Genomic DNA, 17,361 nt, shown 5'->3' with positions numbered 1-17,361 from the left:
GGCAGTGTGGTTGGATGGAGCGCGGCCCTGCCGTCCTGGCTCCTGTGGCTTCCGCAGAGCGGTTCGGCCTCTCGGGGCTTCATTGAAGGGAGAATAACAGCAGTGTGTGTTTCTCGGGGTTGCAGGAGGATTTAGCACAGCCAGCACTGGCCAGGGTTGGGGTGCATAACCTCGGAGGGGATTCCCAGCCTCTCTGAGCCCAATTTCCTCATCTGGAAAAGGGGGTCGGGGGCCACTGTGCTGGTGTCCTCTCATTTCAGTCTCCCAACATGCTGTAGTGTGGAGGCTAGTGTTAACACCCTTTGTACAGAGGAAGAAACTGAGGCTCGGGGAATGGGGGGCTTGGCTTGCTTGGGAACCCTCGGCCGGGGAGTTAGGGGCAGTGCTAGACTCTGGGTTGACGGAAAGTCCAGGCTTCTAACCTCGGCCCTGGATGGACTGTGTGGACCAGGAGGTGAGTGGAGGGCCTGGGGCATTCCAGGCAGAGGGGGCAATGGGACAAGACCCAGGCCAAGATCCAAGTGTTCTCCAGGGCGTGGAGAAACAGAAAAATACAAATGACACTGTCTGCAGGGCACACCCAGACCAGTGAACTGTGAACAGGGCTTGGAAGCAGGCCCAGTTATCAAAAGCTATGAAGGTGGCCAAGGAAACAGGCTCTGCGGGGGCCTGCCCCAGGCTCCCACCTGACAGCCAGCCCTGGCTAGAGGGTCTGGAGCCGGCCAGTGGCAGGAAGGACTGCCTGAACCCGGGGTCCTTTGTTGTAGGTGGAGACCCTGTGGTGGAGATTGGGGCAGGGGTGAGAGACGCAGCTCTGCCGAGCCTCGGTGTCCTCAGCTGACCCATAAAGGCTGCCACCTCCCAGAGTGGGGGGCCAAGACCCGAGGGGAACGTGTGCTCTGGGCAAGGTGGCTCTGCCAAGGGCTGTGCTGTCAGAGACGCAGCAGTGAACAAAGGACAGTCGGGGACAGTTTAACAAAGGGACGAGTTCCAGGGGCTTAGGACCATGCCTGGAACCCAGAGAGAGGGAGGGCTGCGTGGAGAGGGCAGGGGTGTGGCCAGCCTGTGCCAGGGGGCCTGGGGGATGAGTACCCCACCTTCCCTCCTGCTGGAGCCTCCTGTTGGCAAACCCAAGTGGAGCCAAAGTGCATGGGGGCATCGTGGGCGAGCAGGGTGAGAAGCACAGGGGCATCTGGAGGGACAGAGGGAGGCCCCCCACAGTGCCAGAGCCACTGTCCCCCAAGACACCCCCACCGTTTGCCTCTGTGCGGGGGTGGGGGTCCTGCTGCCGTTTTCTCCTGTGGCTGCTTCGGTGGGAAAGCCCATACCTGTGGGCCATTCACCCGTTCTCCCACCAGGAGAGCAAGCGGCCCCTGCAGCATCAGAGGGACCTCCTCTCCATGCAGAGGTCCGTGGCCAGCCTGCAGCAGGAGCTTCTGGCCCGGACCGGGCTGCCTCAGGTGGGCACTGCCACATGGGCTGGAGGCTTGGGCAGCGGCCAGGCAACACTGTCACCTGGCTGCTTCGTGGGAATGTGCAAGTCCCTTGTAAAAACACCTGTGACCCAGGGTGGAAAGGGACTCTGGAGGGGTGCAGATGGAGGGGCAGCCACCTGCTGGGGGCCAAGGAGGTTTCCTGGACAAGGCGGCCCTGGGGGAGGAGCCAGACCCCTGTGGGGGTGGCAGGGGCGCCGGGCCTGGAGGTGGAGGTGGGGAGCCCAGCAAGAAGGAGGGCAGTGAGGCTAGAGTGGGGGGCCAGGGCCTTACTCAGCAGGTGGGCGCAGTGGTGGAGGAGGGGGCCCTGCAGGGCTGGTGGGGGCTGGAGCAGGAAGGAGAGCATGGCCTGGGGCTCCCAGAGAGGCCAGCCCTTGGGGGACCCCGAGCAGCAAGGGCGTCCTTGCTCCGGTTCCCCGTCCCGCCCGCTATCACATGAAGGAGGCTCTGTGGACGTGGGGTGGGGCAGCTGTCCCCAGCCTGAGCATCTCCTCTGTAAGTTGGGGTGCCGACAGTCTCACCTGGCGGGAATGACCGGGGTTCTATGAAGCACCCGCTGTAGGTGAGCAGTCGCTCTGCGGGATGACCGCCAGGGTGTGTGCTGCCTGCCCCAGGCCAGCCTGCAGGAGAGGGAACCCACACTGCCCGGTCCCAGAGCACGGCCTTGGGTGCCGGCCAGCGATTCCTCCGCTCTGGCCTCATGTCTACACCTGTCAGGGGACTGTTAGCACCAGGGTTCAAGGCTCCTGTGAGACTAGGACCGCTTGATTCAGCCCGGTGCCCACTTGCGGGAGCACACTGTACACCCTGCCACCCACCGCCGTGCAGTGGCTGCCACGTAAAGCCCGCCACCCCCTTTTCCTGAGAGGAGATGGACAGGAGGTGCCCACGCCTGCTCACCCTGCGCTGTTTCTCATAGGGTTCCGGCCCCGAAGTCAAAGCTGCCTGGACAGAGGGCTCTGAGACAAGCCAGCAGCTGGAGGGGCCTGCAAAGGGCTCCTCATGGCCCCCGACGCCACACAGGCCTGGCAGCCACCCCAGCCATCCCGCCTGGAGAAGCCCCGAGAGCCCACAAGGCCCACAGTGAGTGGTCGTGGGGCAGCCCTGGCTGGTGCTCACCTTGAAGCCTGTCCTGCACTGGGCAGCCAGGGTGCCTGTGGCCGCTGGGCCCTACATCACCTGGCCCTGCCAAGCGGGGGTTTGGGGGCACTGGGGGGACCCTTCTCAGGCTCGCTGGCCCGTGGGGTATGGGCAGAGACCAGAGCTGCCCTGGCCTAGGGGGAGGAGCACAGGCAGGTGCTGGCACATCCCCAGCTGGGCTGCTGGCTGGCGTGTGGCTAGGGATCCTCCCCTCTCTGAGCCCATTTTCTCATCTGCTCAATGGGGACAGGAGTGCCACCATCCCTGGGCTGCTGTGGGGTGCCATGAGACAGAGTGGGTAGATGGGCCAGGCTCGAGGGCAGCGAGACAGCCAGTGCATCACACCCAGCTTAGGTGCCCTTTTCCGAGGCTGGCATGGGGCTGTTCTGCCAGCCCTGGCAGCTCGGCCTTCTCTTGCAGGCCTGGCCACGTGGCCACTGGCCTTGGTTTGCAGCAAAAGGGGCCTTTTGTGGCGGATGAGGGCCCTGCCCAGGCCAAGTCCTGGGGGCGGGGGGTGGAAGGACAGCCAGCACCGCCGGACCCGGAGCCTCACTGTGGGAACCAGCCGCGCTGCTTTTCCCATCAAGAGCTTCCTGACGTTCTTGTGCTGGGAGGGCCTCCTTCCCTTCCGTCTTCATAAATGCCCCCACCCCCACCCCTGTGGCCAGCTTCATCCCCCAGGGCGGGCTGCCTGCCAGACTCTAATCGCAGCACCCCAGAAGCAGGAACCTGGGGAGGTGAGGATGCGGGAGGCACGCCCACCCCTGGGAAGGGGCTCACCCCCCCAGGAGCAGCCTTCTCAGGGACCCTGGCCTGCCCCTGGGGGCTCCATCACCATCCAGCAGCCCTCTTCCAGCGCGTGGGGCCCGTGTTCACGCCTCCCCGAGGAAAGGGAGTCGCCGCCCACCCGCCCACTGGGCCCTGAGCTCCACTCAGCTTCCCTCCTTGAGTGCTTTGCCAATAAACCTCGGCAACGGACCGATCCATAATTCACGTCTCTATTGATTGCCGGTCCCAGGTCTTTGCAAAGACTTCCAGGCTGTCTCCCCCTCTTGTTTATTTATAGGGCTGGGGTGGGCGGGGACCTCGCCCCAAGCAGGTGGCAGGCCTGGACCCCATGGTCGGCTGGAGGGTCAGCCATCCTCCTGGGGGTACATGGCTGGGAGGGGTCTCCTTTGCTTTTCTCGTCACTCCAGTGGTGCATAGTCACTGTTGGAAAGTTAGAAAACAGAAAAGCTGTGTACATACAAGGGGAGACCCCAGATTTCCTGTAACCCCGCCCCTGAGAGGATGACTTGTAATGTTTTGCTGGAGGTGATGCCACCCAGAGAAATAGGTAAACTTCGTTCTTGCATTCGTTCTAGAGAAGCTCTGTGGAGCTCCGAGTGGGTCAGGGACCCGGTGCATCCGGAACGTGTGCCTGTGGGCTGCTCCCCAAGCTCTGCTCCCCAGGGTGCTGTGGGCTCCTGGCCTGAGACCTGGGTGCAGGAGGGTTTGGGGAGGGGTGAAATGCCTTTCCAGGGCCGTGAAGTGAAGCCTCCCATTCCTTTCTGTTCAGCCTGGTTCTGCCCCGTGGCAGCTCCCAGGGGGAGTGACAGGCTTGGGGCTCAGCCCGCTTGCTCTGTCCTCACATCCTTGCTCCAGGGGCCAGGTGGGGCCCTGCATCTAGGACCCACTGGTGCGGAAAGGCACCTACCAGGTCCTGCCCCAGCGAGGTGGGAGCTCCAGCCCCTGAGTCACCTTCTCCTTCGGAGGTTTCTAGGCTCTGAGGATGGTCCTCTGACTCCACTCCCTGTCCACACCTCTTATGTGAGTGTGAATTAGGGGGAGGCACTCACGGCCAGCCTGGGGGCAGCAGCAAGCTGTGCCCAGTTGTAGCAAGTTCCTGGGGGGGGAGGGAACAGAAGTAGTGCCAAGCTGCAGGGGAGAAAGTGGTGGAATGTGCTAGAGCAGGCCTCCCTACAGGCGTTGACCTTAAACCCAGAAGGAGTCAGGAGACCCGCCAGCCTTACTCCACTAGCCGCTGCCTTGAGGCTGCGATAGGGGTGGTTTCTTGCTGCTCGGCTGTGTGCCCAGAGCAGGGCAGCGGGTCTGGGTGTGTGGTGTCCAGGCGTCTGACCTACATGCCTCCTGGAGCTCAGGTGGGTCCTGCACGCACACAGGTGCCACCCTACAAACTGGTGGTCAGTCTCCATGCGGAAGTCTTGATGGAGCCCGTGCTCTGCCCTGCTCTGCACTGGGGCACAGGCGGACATCTCCCTCCCACCATGCCCCAGCTCTGTGCCCGTGCCTAGTCGCCCCGCAGCAGTGGCCCGATTTGGGGGCACTGGGCCCTTCTTGGGGAGCTGCTGGGCGGGGAGGGACAGGCTTTGTCTTCGTTCGCCCGTGTGTTGACTGCTTGGCCGCTGACCTCGGCCATCCCCTGGATGTGACACGTGTGGTTCCACTTGTTGAGTGTTCTAGTCAGGGCTGGTGACCCTGGGGGGCAAGGCCCGGGCAGGCAGTCACTGCTCCTCTGCGCTGCCTTACAGCCTTCTCACTGAACAGCAGGATGAGACACCCCCGCAGGCAACTTTGGCAGCCAACAGTCACCTACAGCCTCCGAGGCAGGTGTGGGGAGAGGACACACCTGAGGCCGGTGGCCGGCCTGATGCCAGGGGCCTGCTGGCAGAGATCCACAGCCCTATGGGCCAAGGTAACCAGGCAAGGCAGCGGCAGTGGTGGCCCGAGGACAGACGGTCCCTCCCTCCGTGGCCCCTGGGTGCAGGAGGGTTTGGGGAGGGGCGTGAGGTGAAGCCTCCCATTCCTTTCTGTTCAGCCTGGCCCTGCCCCGTGGCTGAGCCAGGGGCAACTTGGGGCAGCTTCATGCTCAGGGTCAGACAGACCTGCGTCCTGGTGAGCTGCGCCTGAGCTGTGTGACTGGGGCGTCCCTGGCCTCTCTGTCCCTGTGTCTGACTGTGCACTGGGCCCACCTGCAGGAGGGCACCTGCACAGCTTATCTGTAAGCAGATAAGAATGGACGTGTCATGGTGATGAGCCGCACAGGGGCTCTAGGGCTGTGCTCATGAACTCCTCCAGCCCCCAGTGTCACCCCTGGGACATGTCTCGGAACCCAAGGGTGCCCTGGAACACAGTCTAGGAAGCACTGGGTGGCGTATTGAGGGGTCTGTGGCGACAGACCCTCTGGGCCTGCAGCCGCGTCTCTGGGCACCGGTATCTAAGGGTAGAGGGGGCGGAAGAGTTGGGGGGAGGGCACAGGTGTGTTTTACGACTGGAAGGAGAGGATGCTATAGAGGAGGGGTTTGGAGTGGGGCGTTGGGGTCCCGGGGAGTGGGGGGCCTGGGGTGCACGGAGGACTGGGTTCTGAGGAAGGAGTGGCAGGAGGACAGGAGCATCTGCGAGAACCTTCCTCAGAGACCAGCTCTGCTTCCTCTGCAGTTCTGGGGGCTCCCCGAGCTCTGGGGGCCTCTCCTTGAGTTCTGGGGGCCCCCCCGAGCTCTGGAGGCTGTCCTCCAGCTCTGGAGTGCTCTTCCTGAGGACCAGTAGAAGCCGCAATCCTCGGGTCTGTGTGTCTTTCAGAGCCTGGGGAGCAGCCTCCTGACCCTCGACCCGGCCTTCAGCGGGTGACCTCCCTGGACACCGGACGGCCCCTGGGCCCAGCCTCACCTGTATGCAAACCCCCAGAAAGACCTTTCCCCCGTTTGCCCATTTGGGGGCCTCCTCCCCCTGTTCTGCCATCTGTGCCTGATCTTGTTTGGGACCCCAGCACTAGCATGCCCTCTGTTGCCCTGGTCGGGGGTCCCCTTCAGTCCCCACCTGTCCTTGGCGCCCTCTCCCTGGTGCCTCCTGCAGGATGGGCATCTTTCATCTCATAGACGCATGCGGGCGAGGCAGAGGGATATGTCTCTGCAGCTCAGCTCCGGCTCCAGGAGGCGAGGGAGCCATCCCCGGGTGAGTCCCCTGGGAACAGTAGAGGGCTCCCATGTGTGGGGCTTGCCAGAAGCTCCCCCCGCCTACGGGTCCCCTCCTAGGCTGTGCCAGCCGCCGGACCGGAACAGGGAGGCCCAGGAGGAAAACCACACAAACCCCTGCTGCAGACCCCGGCACAGGGGCAGATCTTCCTGCTCCGTGTCTCACGGGGCGACACGGCGGCTCTTCTGGCGAAAGGAAAGGCCGTAACTGCTTTGACTGCTCCGGTCATGACTTTGTTGATCTGGAACGGATCTTCAAGTGACGTGGGAACCAGCGTCGTCAGAGGGGTCTTCATTAGCTAACGAGGGGTTGTTGCACATCCTGAATTCCGGGGCGGGAGGAGACTCATTCACTGCGGGGACAGCAGGCTGTCAGCCAGGGGGTCACGTGGCCCCCACCTTGTCTCAGTGCCCTCGGTGGTGCCAACCGGTGGTGTCGATGAGGGCTTAGAGCTGCTCCCGGGAGAGCTTGTGACCGGGCGGTCCAGGGTTCGCCAGCACTGGCTGCTCCCCACTCAGGACACTGTGCCTGCAGAGGCTCCCAGGGTGACGTCCTATCACAGTCATCAGAAAGCCAGGGGTCCTTCTGCGTGACCTACTACAGGCCGTGCACGAGAGCCCACATTGGCAGAGGTTCCACAAATCTGGGCTTTAGCCAAATAGCTCCAATCCCCTCAGGCCAGTGGCCTTAGGACCATCCTAGACCCCGGGGTCTGGCTGTCCCAACGCCTGCCAGGTCCCAGGGTGCAATGAAGGGGTAGGAAGATGACAGGTGGACGTGGAGGTCCCCGGGCGCTTCTCAGCGGAGGCCCTGCTGTCGCCCCCTTGTCCCCTCCTTGTCCCCGCTTTGCTGATCTTCCAGCTGTGCTGTGGGTGACCTTGACATATCCAAGGCCTGCGCCTGCCCCCCTTCCTCGCCTCCCTGCCAGCATCCAAGTGGGCGGGGCCTGGCGCTCCTCAGCACAGCCCCTGGAGAGCGGCCGCGGGGGAGGAGAACAGTTGTGGCAAAAGGTTTGCAAGTCACACGTGGTGGTTTTTCCCAAAAACTAAAATAAGGAGGTCTCTAAATTTTAAATGATTTTTCTAAAAGTTTTTTCTGGGACTTCGTAACAGTGACTATCCAATGATAGGGTAATTCTAGGAGCAGATAACCACATATTTTTCTGTCCTCACGCTAACCAAATACTGCAAATAAGTGTTGCAGCTGGTTTGAATTTTAAGGTTTTTTTCACATGGCTTCAGAATTCCTGGGCGCTGTCCTCTCTGTGTCCTGTGTCCTGCGCCTGTTGACTCTGACAGCCCCTTTCTTCACAGGAGACCCCCACACCAACCCCGGCCCCTCGTCAGCAGAGGAGAAGACCCGAGTTTTGACGGAAAGCCATGCACGGAGCTTCCAGGGCCAGAGCCACCCCTCCCTGGGTGGAGAGGGTCCCTGCGGCCCCAGGGAAGCCAGTGTGAGTGGGCTTGGCCCTGCACCCTCTGCAGTGCGAGTGGGGGCCTGGCCTTGCCTTGTCTGGCCCTGCCATGTGGCTCTGGGTAGGAGGTCCCCTCGTCCATCAGATGGGGGTGCTGATGGGATGGGGCCTCTTGGATTCATCTGTTGATGGGCCTGGGGAGCTGCCTGGGAGGTGGGTGAGTGGAGGTCTCCATGGCCCTCTTTACGGGGCTGCTCTTTGTTACCATGGTCATGGAGCACAGGGGCTTCAGCCACAGCTAAGGGCCATGCACCGATGCCCCGGCCGAGGGGGCCACACCCTGACTGTGACATTTCTCCACCGTGTTTCCAGCAGGTGGTTGAAGGCAGCACGAGCCAAGCGGGGTCGGACTTGGGCCTGGGTTTTGCTGGCAGCCCCATGGGGGAGCCCCACGAAATGGAAAGCTGGTCAGGGGAGCAGAGGTGTGGGGCCTGGGAAGCTACCTGGGCGGTGGGACCCTCGGGCAGGGGTGGGGCCCTGGGGCGTGGAGATGGTTAGACCAGCACACCCTGACCTCTCCCTGTGGGAGCCTCACTCCCTCCTGGTGCCCCTCGTCCTGGCCTGAGGCTGCCCCCCCTTTGGAAGCAAAGACGTCACCTGGTGAATTGGCCCAAGATCAGTGGTGGGGGCAGCAGGAGGGGCCCCTCCAGGGAGCACGGGCCTCTGAGCCTCTCGGATGGTGGTCCCCCCAGGTTACCTGATTCAGTGGGGACCCCCTAAAGGCAGGCCCCCTCACTCCCACCCATGGAGCCCTGTGCTCTGCGGTCACCTCCCTTTGGGAGCAGATGACTGGCAGGCATGTTTTCAAGCTTATGGAGTAGTTGAAGGCCCCCTGCGGAGACCCTGAGTCATGCCGAGGAGGCCGGGAGGACGGGGGGCCCTCCTGGGAGCACCCCCGAACTTCACCATGAATATGTTCGCAGGATAGAGACCTGTTGGCAGGAGGACCCCGGCGACCCCTTCTCCTGGCAGGAAGCTGCCCAGCTGACCACCTCTCCAGGTGATGCCTGCCTCCCTCAAGGGCCCCCTGCTTTGCACAAGGATCATGGAGTCCCCACGTAAGGGTCATCCAAGACCAGCTTCTAAATCAGGGCCAGCCTTCGCCCACAGCTGCTCCGCGCCCCCTCATGTCACAGAGTCCCCAGCAGCAGGTGAATGACAGAGGCAGACTCCCTGCCTGGAACCACCACGTCTAATGAAAAGAAGGCAGGGCCCAGGCCACCGCTCAGTCTTTGAACAACAGCTGCACTTCTGAGGCCGGTCCCTGAGGCGCGGAAATCTCCGCCCAGCGAGATTCACTTCTGTGTGGGGCGGATGGGGCCCAGCTAACCGGTGTAGAATCGAAGGGGTCCCCCCTGGCCCGTGGGTGGGTCTTCTGCCGCTGTCCGGGGTTTTGATCCACTGGCTTAGGCTGCTGCTCCTCCCAGCACTGGGGGGACATCCTCAGGGACTGCAGAGTGTGAGAACTGTTGGTGTCACCCCCAAACTCCCCTCTCTCTACAGCTCCGGCAGCAGCTGAGGATATGATGGCCCCTGGCCAGCACGAGGGCAGCCCCCTGCCCCGGCTCACCGCCCCCTCGGACCCGGGCTCCGAGTCCGAGTCTGCTCCCGGGACCTGCTCTGGGCCTTCAGCGCATTCCCATGCCTCGTCCTCTGTGAGCGACCTGTCCTGCCCCTCTCTCCAGGAGTTTCAGAAAGCCTCTGCCGTCCTGGTCCAGCTTTCCCAGAGCTCCGTCTCCCTGTCGGACTGGGAAGCCGGGGACGCCCCAGATGCAGACCTTGGCTGGTTTGGGGAGTTATCTGATGGAGACTCCTGGGGGCTCCACCAGGGGCAGCAGGTGACCTTGGAGAGGCCGGAGGGCAGCGAGGCTGGTTCCCTCTGCGGCTCCTCCCCTGTGTCGGGAGGCCCAGAGCCAGTGCCAGGCCTCCTGCGAGCGGGCTGGCGGCTGCCTCTCCCCAGTGCCCCCTCTCCCAGGTCGGGGTCAGAGCTCTCAGAGGCGTCCAGTGAGGTGTGGGACGAAGAGAACCTCCCAGATCCTGGCACTGGTGCCCAGGCAGCCTCAGGGTGCTCTGCGCCCACAGGGGGCTCCTCTGACCTGGAAAGTGGCGAGGCACCTGAAGGGGCACTTCCTTCCTTGGGCCCTGGGGAGGGGCAGGAAGCTTCTGGAACCAGTGGGAGCCTGACCAGTGGATCAAATACAGAAACCAAATGGACATCCCCGAAGGCTGCCTACACGGCATTTCCGTCCCAGACCTCTTCCTCCAGCGACTTAGACCCCTCCCTCTCCTTTCCCTTGGGGACCTTGGCATCTGAAGGGGTGGATTTCGGCAAAGGAGGAGAGATGGGGCCTCCACAGGCCTCGGCTGGCTGCCCAGAGGGGCCCCCGGATGCTGACCTGAGTTCATCTACCGGCAGGAAACCCCAACAGGCCTCACCTGAGCCTGAGGTCCCCGTGAGCCCACAGGCTCCTCCTGGGAACCCCGGTGGACCAGCAGCCTCGGCAGCTAAGAGCCAGGTGCCTGGGCGTGGGGGGAGTGGAGCACCCCCTGTCCTGGAGGAAGCCCACCCCCTCCTGGCCAGCCGTGTCTTGCCTGAGATCCTGTCCCCTGTTGATGAGGTGCTGTCCTACGGCAGTGCCAACCTGTCGTCCTCCACCCACTGGGACTCGCATCTCCCTCCTCCACCTCCCATCTTCCTAGCAGAGAGTGAGGCCGACACTGCCAGCCTCCACTCAGAAGACTTCCCTTCGCCGCCCGAAGATGCCATGTGTTCAGGGGGCTCGCTGGGCACCCCCGGGGAGGACGCTTCCATCCACACTGGCGAGCTGCCCTCCTTGCCTGAGGAAGGCCTGCCTGAGGCACTGCCCCCGGGGCCCCAGGAGTCAGGGCTCTGTCTGGGGGCGGCTGGACAGGGCAGAAGCCTTGGAGATGAACTGGGTGACTCAAGCTCTGTTGCGGGGGACCAGGCTGTGGGCGGCCAGTGGCCTGAGCTGGTCAGCTGGCCAGGGTCCCCCTTGTGCGGGGAGACAGGCGATGCCCCAGTGGGGCTCCCAAGGCTGTCGGCGCAGCCCTCAACCCTGTCCAGAGTGGCCTGGATGGCCAGAGAGGGGCTGCCAATGCTGTTGGCGGCAGGTGACACAGGGCTGTCTGGCGCTGGGCGGGGGGATCCAGCTCCTGCTTTGGGCACGGGCTGGAGATACACAGATCGCCCAGGCCTGGAGAGAGCCGAGGTGGTGGATTTGGTCTCCACCCAGCTCACCAGGAGGATCCTGTGCGATACACTAGCTGTGCTGTCAGAGCTGGCCCCGCCGGGCAGCCCACTGACAGAGGAGCTGGCGGGTGCCAGCCGTGTCCCTGAGGCTCACACAGCAGCCACTGGGCAGTCTTAGGGAAGAGGGGACTTCTGAGAAGATGGGGGAGGGCCTACAGTGATGCACGGATACCTGTGATGTGGCTGTCTGATTGTGAGTACAGGAGGCTTCTGGAAGTCTGGACTCTCCCAGGGCGGAGCTGCCATGCAGAGTAGCCACCCCGCGGCTGGCCATGCGGATGGTCATCTGACACAGGGCCAAAGACGGGACGGTGACTCCTTGATGTCACTGCACATTGGCTCTGTCTGCGTTTCTCGGGACGTTGAGTCCATGCTTCTATCAGGCTCCTGAAGAGGCCCCTGACCTGAAGAGATTGAGGCAGGAAGGTAGAGGGTTGTGTGGGGCATGTCCGGAGGCCGGCTGGAAAAGGTGTGGAGGTCGTGGACTTGAAGGAGAACAGTCCAGAGGAGCCAGGAGGAGGAGTGGCTCCCGAGGACAAACTTGGCCCCTAGCCATGGAGACAACGTACCAGGACAGGCGCCATCAGCAAAGGCCAAGAGTGGAAGAAAGAGCGGCTGTGGGGAGATGCGGAAGCAAGGGGCTGAGGTGGGCTGGGGGTTGCATCCACACTGACCACTGACGCCCACCTCTCAGCTTTCATCAGGAGATCGTTCATGGAGGTATCTGCCACTTCTGACTTCTCAGGGCCGAGGGCCTGGAGGCCTTCCCTGTGTCCAGCCCCCCTACTTGTGGCTGAGTGATGGGTGTGTGTGCTTGAGCTGTAGATTAGAGGAAGTGGCAACTCAAGGCCAAAGGTGACTTCACCTGTGGCCAGCCCACCTTCAGGCCTGTCCTCTGTGGGTAGGTGGGCCAAGGCCTCCCAGAATGTGCTCAGGACTCCTGGAGGGAACAGCCCATGTCCTGGTGGGCTGTCCTTTATTGAATGAGCCCCGTGACAGTGTGGACCCAGTGGTTTTGATTTTTATTTTTTTGAGGAAGATTAGCCCTGAGTTAACATTCACCTCCCATCCTCCTCTTTTTGCTGAGGAAGACTGGCCCTGACCTAACATCCGTGCCATCTTCCTCTACTTTATATATGGGCGGCCGAAGCGGAGCACGTGAACTTAACTGCTGCGACATCAGGCCAGCCCCTCGACCCAGTGGTTTTCAGAGGCATGGGTGGGTGGGCTCTTGAGGTGATATGTTTCTGCAGGGAAGTCCTGGGGACCCCACAGGCCCTCCAGGATTCCCTCTTCCCCAGAGTGTCTGCTTTTCTCAGCGCCACTGCTCAGGCGAGAGTCCAGGAAATTAATGTTGACTCAAGCATAAAGAGGGTTTCCTGTGGGGAAAGCAGTCGGAAGATGAACCGTGAGAAGGAAACGAGACCTGCCAGTGTGCAGGCCCTTGGGGACAGGGTCTCAGCAGGCTAGAGGAGGGTGCCCTGGGGCCGGCGCAGTAGAACGGCCTGGGTGCACGCATAAGGATGAAGGCAGCCGACCTTCATGGGCCTGAAGGACAGGCCACCGCAGCAGTGACCTCAACCCATAGGAGCCAGCACTGAAAGGCACTGATGGGCTCTGACGGTCCCTGCAGCCCACTCTCCCCCAGGGCCCTGCTGCAGCCGTAGCCACTGTCCTGGTGGGTACCTGGGCGGACACCAGTGCCCACCTTTGGCCAACGGCAGAGCCTCGAGTCCTGTCTGCAGGTCCCCGGGGCTTTGTCTTGGGGCCACAGTGGAGGCCTGAGCTATGTCTGCCCCAGTATGATCAGAACACCAGAGAGTGTGTGTTCATGAGAACCCTGGTGAGCTCGGGCTCAGAGGAATTCACGAGAAGCTGTCGTAACACTCTTCTCATCGCGCCTTGCTTTGCACAGCACAGTGTCCTGTGAGGAGTGTTTCATCTCAATATTTCCAATATTTTTGTCCTGAATCGTATCATCTGTGCACTTGGGGAAGTGGCTTTTAAATGAGCCAAGCAGTCAGTTTTGTAAAGGGAAGCAGCTTTCAAATCTAACTTCTAACATGGTCAGCATTTCTGGAGATGGGCTCGCTTACACCGTGATTGGGCCTCTCACAAGTGACTGTCCGTGTCCGGCCGCAGCCTCTCCCTACTGTCTGTCATCTGTATCATCTATTAGCTATCATCTACCCATCTATTAAACATCTGTCTATATCATCTATCATCATCCACCTATCATCTATCTATCCATCCATTTCTCTCTCTATAATCTATCAATCATCTACCATATATCTATCCATCCATCTTGTTCCAATTCCTTTCTTGAATTGGAAAATCCCTACTTGATGGGGAGTTCAGAATCAACAAAGCAGCTGGTTGGCCTCAGAAACATCTGTGTCCTGGTGCTGATCCCTCCAGGACTTGCTTCTCCCATCCAGGGCCTCAGGCTCCCCAGCTTAAAGAGGGGAGCTCGTTCACTTAACCGCAATGATGGCCCTTTGGGGAGACAGACTCCCATGCACCTGTGGTTTACAGCGGGTGATGTCTCCCAAGCTGGCCTGGCAAAGGCCCAAGGTGCTGCCTGTGCCCTCTACCCTGTAGCTCTAGTGCAGGACCCCTCAGGCCCCTTAGAACACTGCAGGGCCCCCTGCACGGAGGTGGGAGCCCCCTCCAGACAGCCCTTCATCAGGCCCCAGCCCCTACGGCAGCCACTCAGGTCCAGGTGGACCAGCTTGCCAGGCTGAACTTGGTCACGTGCTGGCTTATCTTGGATGGGTTTCATGGTTCAGGGAAGCACCAGCTAAGATAATTCACCCGCCATTCCCAAGCCCGCCTTTAGTGCAGAAGAGGTTTGGATCTGTGGGGGAGAATGTGTTCATCCTCTGTGCACATAATTTCAAAACAAATTTTGAGCTACAGTTTTCTTATTGATTCCTTTCTAGTTTTCTGAACAAATTAGTCTGTAATTTTTTATTTTTTTCTATTTATTGCTGACCCTTTTGGATTTATGAGGCCGAGTGAGAGGAATTATGTATTTTACACGCACAGGTTTGGCACAGTAATAAATCTCCCACCTCGAAACCCTGCGGGTTTGCCTCCGATTCAATAGTCTTCCATCTGGTGCTGTGGGCTGGGTGCTGATGGCTCAGCATGATGCTGTGGCTGCTCTCACAGCCGGAATGAGGGCCCCCCGAAATGACCTTCCCCAGATGCCCGGCAGGCACGTGGGGTTGCCGGAATCATTTTCCGGCCTGTGGCCCGGCGCCCGTGAAAGGAGGCTGGTGGACGAGAACTAATGAAAATCCTGGCCACACCTTCTGATGACAGCTGGATCCAAGCGAGGCTGAGGTTGTAAGATGACCTGCTGGAGGAGAAGAAGCACGTCCACCGAAGGTGTCAGACTCGTTTAATCGCAGCCGCCGTTCGTGTGCAGAGCCGAGGGCTGCGGCGTTCAGATACGTTCACCCGGGGCCAGACTTCAGTATCAAGATGACGCCCTCCCAGGTCTCAGCACATTTGCCTCAGCTCCAATCCCTAGTAACCTCTGGGGCCAATAAATCTTGACACCAGCCTCCAGAGAAGTCATTATCTTTCATGGAAAATGAGTATTTCTCAGTTAAACCCCACATTTAATTTTCCTGTGATCTGTCTCTTTCAGCTTCTCCGCTCAACCGCCCCATCCTGCATAGAATGCCCATGAAGGCACCTCCAGCGCTTTAAATCCCCAACTGTCAGACGAGCTTAGACGCCTTTGACAGCCACTCTCATAAAAATACAAATGAAGGCCAGGAGGCTCGGTCACGGTTACGGAGGGGTGACGGCCACACGCTCCCAGGAACATGGCGGCATCCGTTGGGACGGCACCCTCCATGCTGGGGCGCCTGGCTCCCGTGGGGCGGAGGCGAGTGGGTGCGCTGGCCCTCCAGGTGAAGCTGGATTCCCGCCGGCCCAGGGTCTCCTGCCACTGGGGACAGGGCTGTCCGGTGAGAGTCCAAACAAAACCAGGCTCAGGAAGTCAGCCCTGTTCCACGCTGGCTCCCCAGGCAGCATCGAGGTCCCAGAAGAATGGCTGCAAGTCCCATGCACATCTGTCCCCGTGGCCCCTTGTCCTATCTACCCACCCTGTGCTCTCCATCAAACACCAAAACGCCATTCTCTGCATGTGTGCCCTACCCAGTGCCTCCTGTACCCCCAGCAAAGGCCCCCCCCACCGATGCCCCATGAGCACGTGGAGCAGGGGGTGGTGTTTCAAAACCTGACTGCAGGCTGCGGGAACAGGACTGGATCTTACACATGCACATACCCCCTGCACCCCTGGCCCTGTGCTGGGGCTCCCTGTGGCCCTCCCCCTGCTTGCTGCTCACCTGTAGGGGACCTTTTCCCTTAGGCCATGTCTGTCCAGGTTGTCACAAGACACAGCACAGGCACTTAGCGATGCTAAGAGCCTGCATCCTAAGTCCTGCTCTTAGTGGGGGTATGGCAGGGCCCCCGTCCCCATGGCTCATGTCACAATCATTGTGAGGACACAGAGCGTTGTCCCTGCCAGGCTCTGTCTCTGGCACATGGTGAGCACTCAGGAATTATCCTCCTTGTTAGCCTTCCAGAGAATGGACAGGTTCTTAAGCAGCTGAGCCCGAATGTGGTACGCCAACTGCCAACTGAAGGGTGTGACATGGAAGGCAGTGCCAGTCCTGGAGCCAGGGCTGCAGCTCGAGTTTGTCTGCCCCCATCTTCCCTCTCCCCAGCAGAACCTGCCCCATCTGGGTGCCCTCAGAGAAAGGACAGCTGGCCCTGACCTCCAGGGTGCACGTCCATCTGGCCGGCACAAGCTGCCATGGCCAGGGACCACTGCATGCCAAAAGGCAGGAGCCCAGGGCTGGGAGAGGGCATGAGAACGGGCCGCCTGGGTATTAGGGGCACCCAGGTTTGAGACCCCTCTGTCACACACATGCCATGCTCCAGTAACCACAGTACCAGACCTCAGAGCCTCAGTTTCCCCTCTGTAAAGCAGGAATACCAAAGCTTCATTTCATCAGCTCTGAGATGCAGGTCTCGCCCACATTCTAATCCCTTTGGAATCAGAGTATGTCTTTCTAGCTGAGGAATCTGCAGATTATCTTTGGCAACATGTTTTCTTTCTCAGTAGCATGTACACGAAGGTTTGTCTTACAATCGCCCAGGTCTTCGTGCCCACAAAGTGCAGGCACCTCCCTGGCAGGGTGGAGGAGCAGATGGAAGGAGGTCCCGGGGTCGGGGCACGGGGCTTCCAGCAGGGTCTGGCTGATCAATGGAAGAAAATATTGCGGCCTTGTGTCTCGGATTCTGAGATAGCGCCCACTTCCGTTTCAATGTGTCTGAACCGGCTGCATTTTACAATCGGTGCTTTTCCTAAGAACTTTTTATTACACCGATGGCGTCTGGTGGGGCCAGTGGCATTTGGATTTGAGCAACTGTGGCATTGTTTTTAGGGTGCAGCCTCTCGTGCTGGGCTAAGCTTGGTTCTGCTGGTGGTTCAATTTCACGGAGCAGGTTTGGGGCGAAGTATTACCCCACCGTGCTGAATGCACCCCACCCCGTGTTGGGCTTCCTTCCGCCTGTGTGTGTGGGGGGGTGGGTCCCCGAGACTAAGAGGGACACCGTGCCACTGCTTGCAGTCCCTTTGGCCCCTGAGGAGACCTGGTGAGGGGAGGGAATTTGCACTCAACCAGCACTCCCTGGGACCATTGCCAGCGAGCAGGTGACCAGCCACCTGACAGCTGAGGAGGAGCCAGGAGAACTCGATTGGCCTGCTGTTCAGTGGGGCCAGCACACACACTCACCTGCTGCCTCAAGAGCAGGGGTCCCAGAGACCTCCTCTCCCACCCCCTCACGCCCAGATGAGCTGGGAGTGACAGTGGGACTTGAACGTGGGGTTGCGGGGGTGGGGCATGGTCCCTCCAAGAGGCTTGGGGGACTGAATTGTGTCCCCAGAAGTCATATGTTGAAGCCGTAGTCCCTGATGTGATGGTGTT

General features: G+C 60.8%; 1 protein-coding gene across 5 annotated transcripts in view; it reads left to right on the top strand.

Annotated features, from left to right (window-relative positions):
• The window catches only part of CCDC187 (coiled-coil domain containing 187), a 54,390-nt gene extending 38,814 nt beyond the window's left edge, over positions 1-15,576 (top strand). For 2 of the 5 annotated variants that reach the window (XM_070518348.1, XM_070518346.1), the window contains exons 18-26: positions 1,359-1,460; positions 2,413-2,576; positions 5,165-5,328; positions 6,213-6,301; positions 6,509-6,584; positions 7,919-8,058; positions 8,392-8,501; positions 9,003-9,079; positions 9,583-15,576. In XM_070518348.1, coding sequence (XP_070374449.1) covers positions 1,359-1,460; positions 2,413-2,576; positions 5,165-5,328; positions 6,213-6,301; positions 6,509-6,584; positions 7,919-8,058; positions 8,392-8,501; positions 9,003-9,079; positions 9,583-11,468 — 2,808 coding nt within the window. In that variant the 3' untranslated portion in view covers positions 11,469-15,576. The remainder of the gene's footprint in view (positions 1-1,358; positions 1,461-2,412; positions 2,577-5,164; positions 5,329-6,212; positions 6,302-6,508; positions 6,585-7,918; positions 8,059-8,391; positions 8,502-9,002; positions 9,080-9,582) is intronic. The other 3 variants (XM_070518349.1, XM_070518345.1, XM_070518347.1) reach the window with 2 other exon arrangements.
• Positions 15,577-17,361: the final 1,785 nt, after the last annotated feature.

The sequence above is a fragment of the Equus asinus genome, chromosome 10, assembly GCF_041296235.1.
Source record: "Equus asinus isolate D_3611 breed Donkey chromosome 10, EquAss-T2T_v2, whole genome shotgun sequence".
Classification (NCBI taxonomy): domain Eukaryota; kingdom Metazoa; phylum Chordata; class Mammalia; order Perissodactyla; family Equidae; genus Equus; species Equus asinus.
This window is presented reverse-complemented; position numbering and strand designations above follow the sequence as displayed.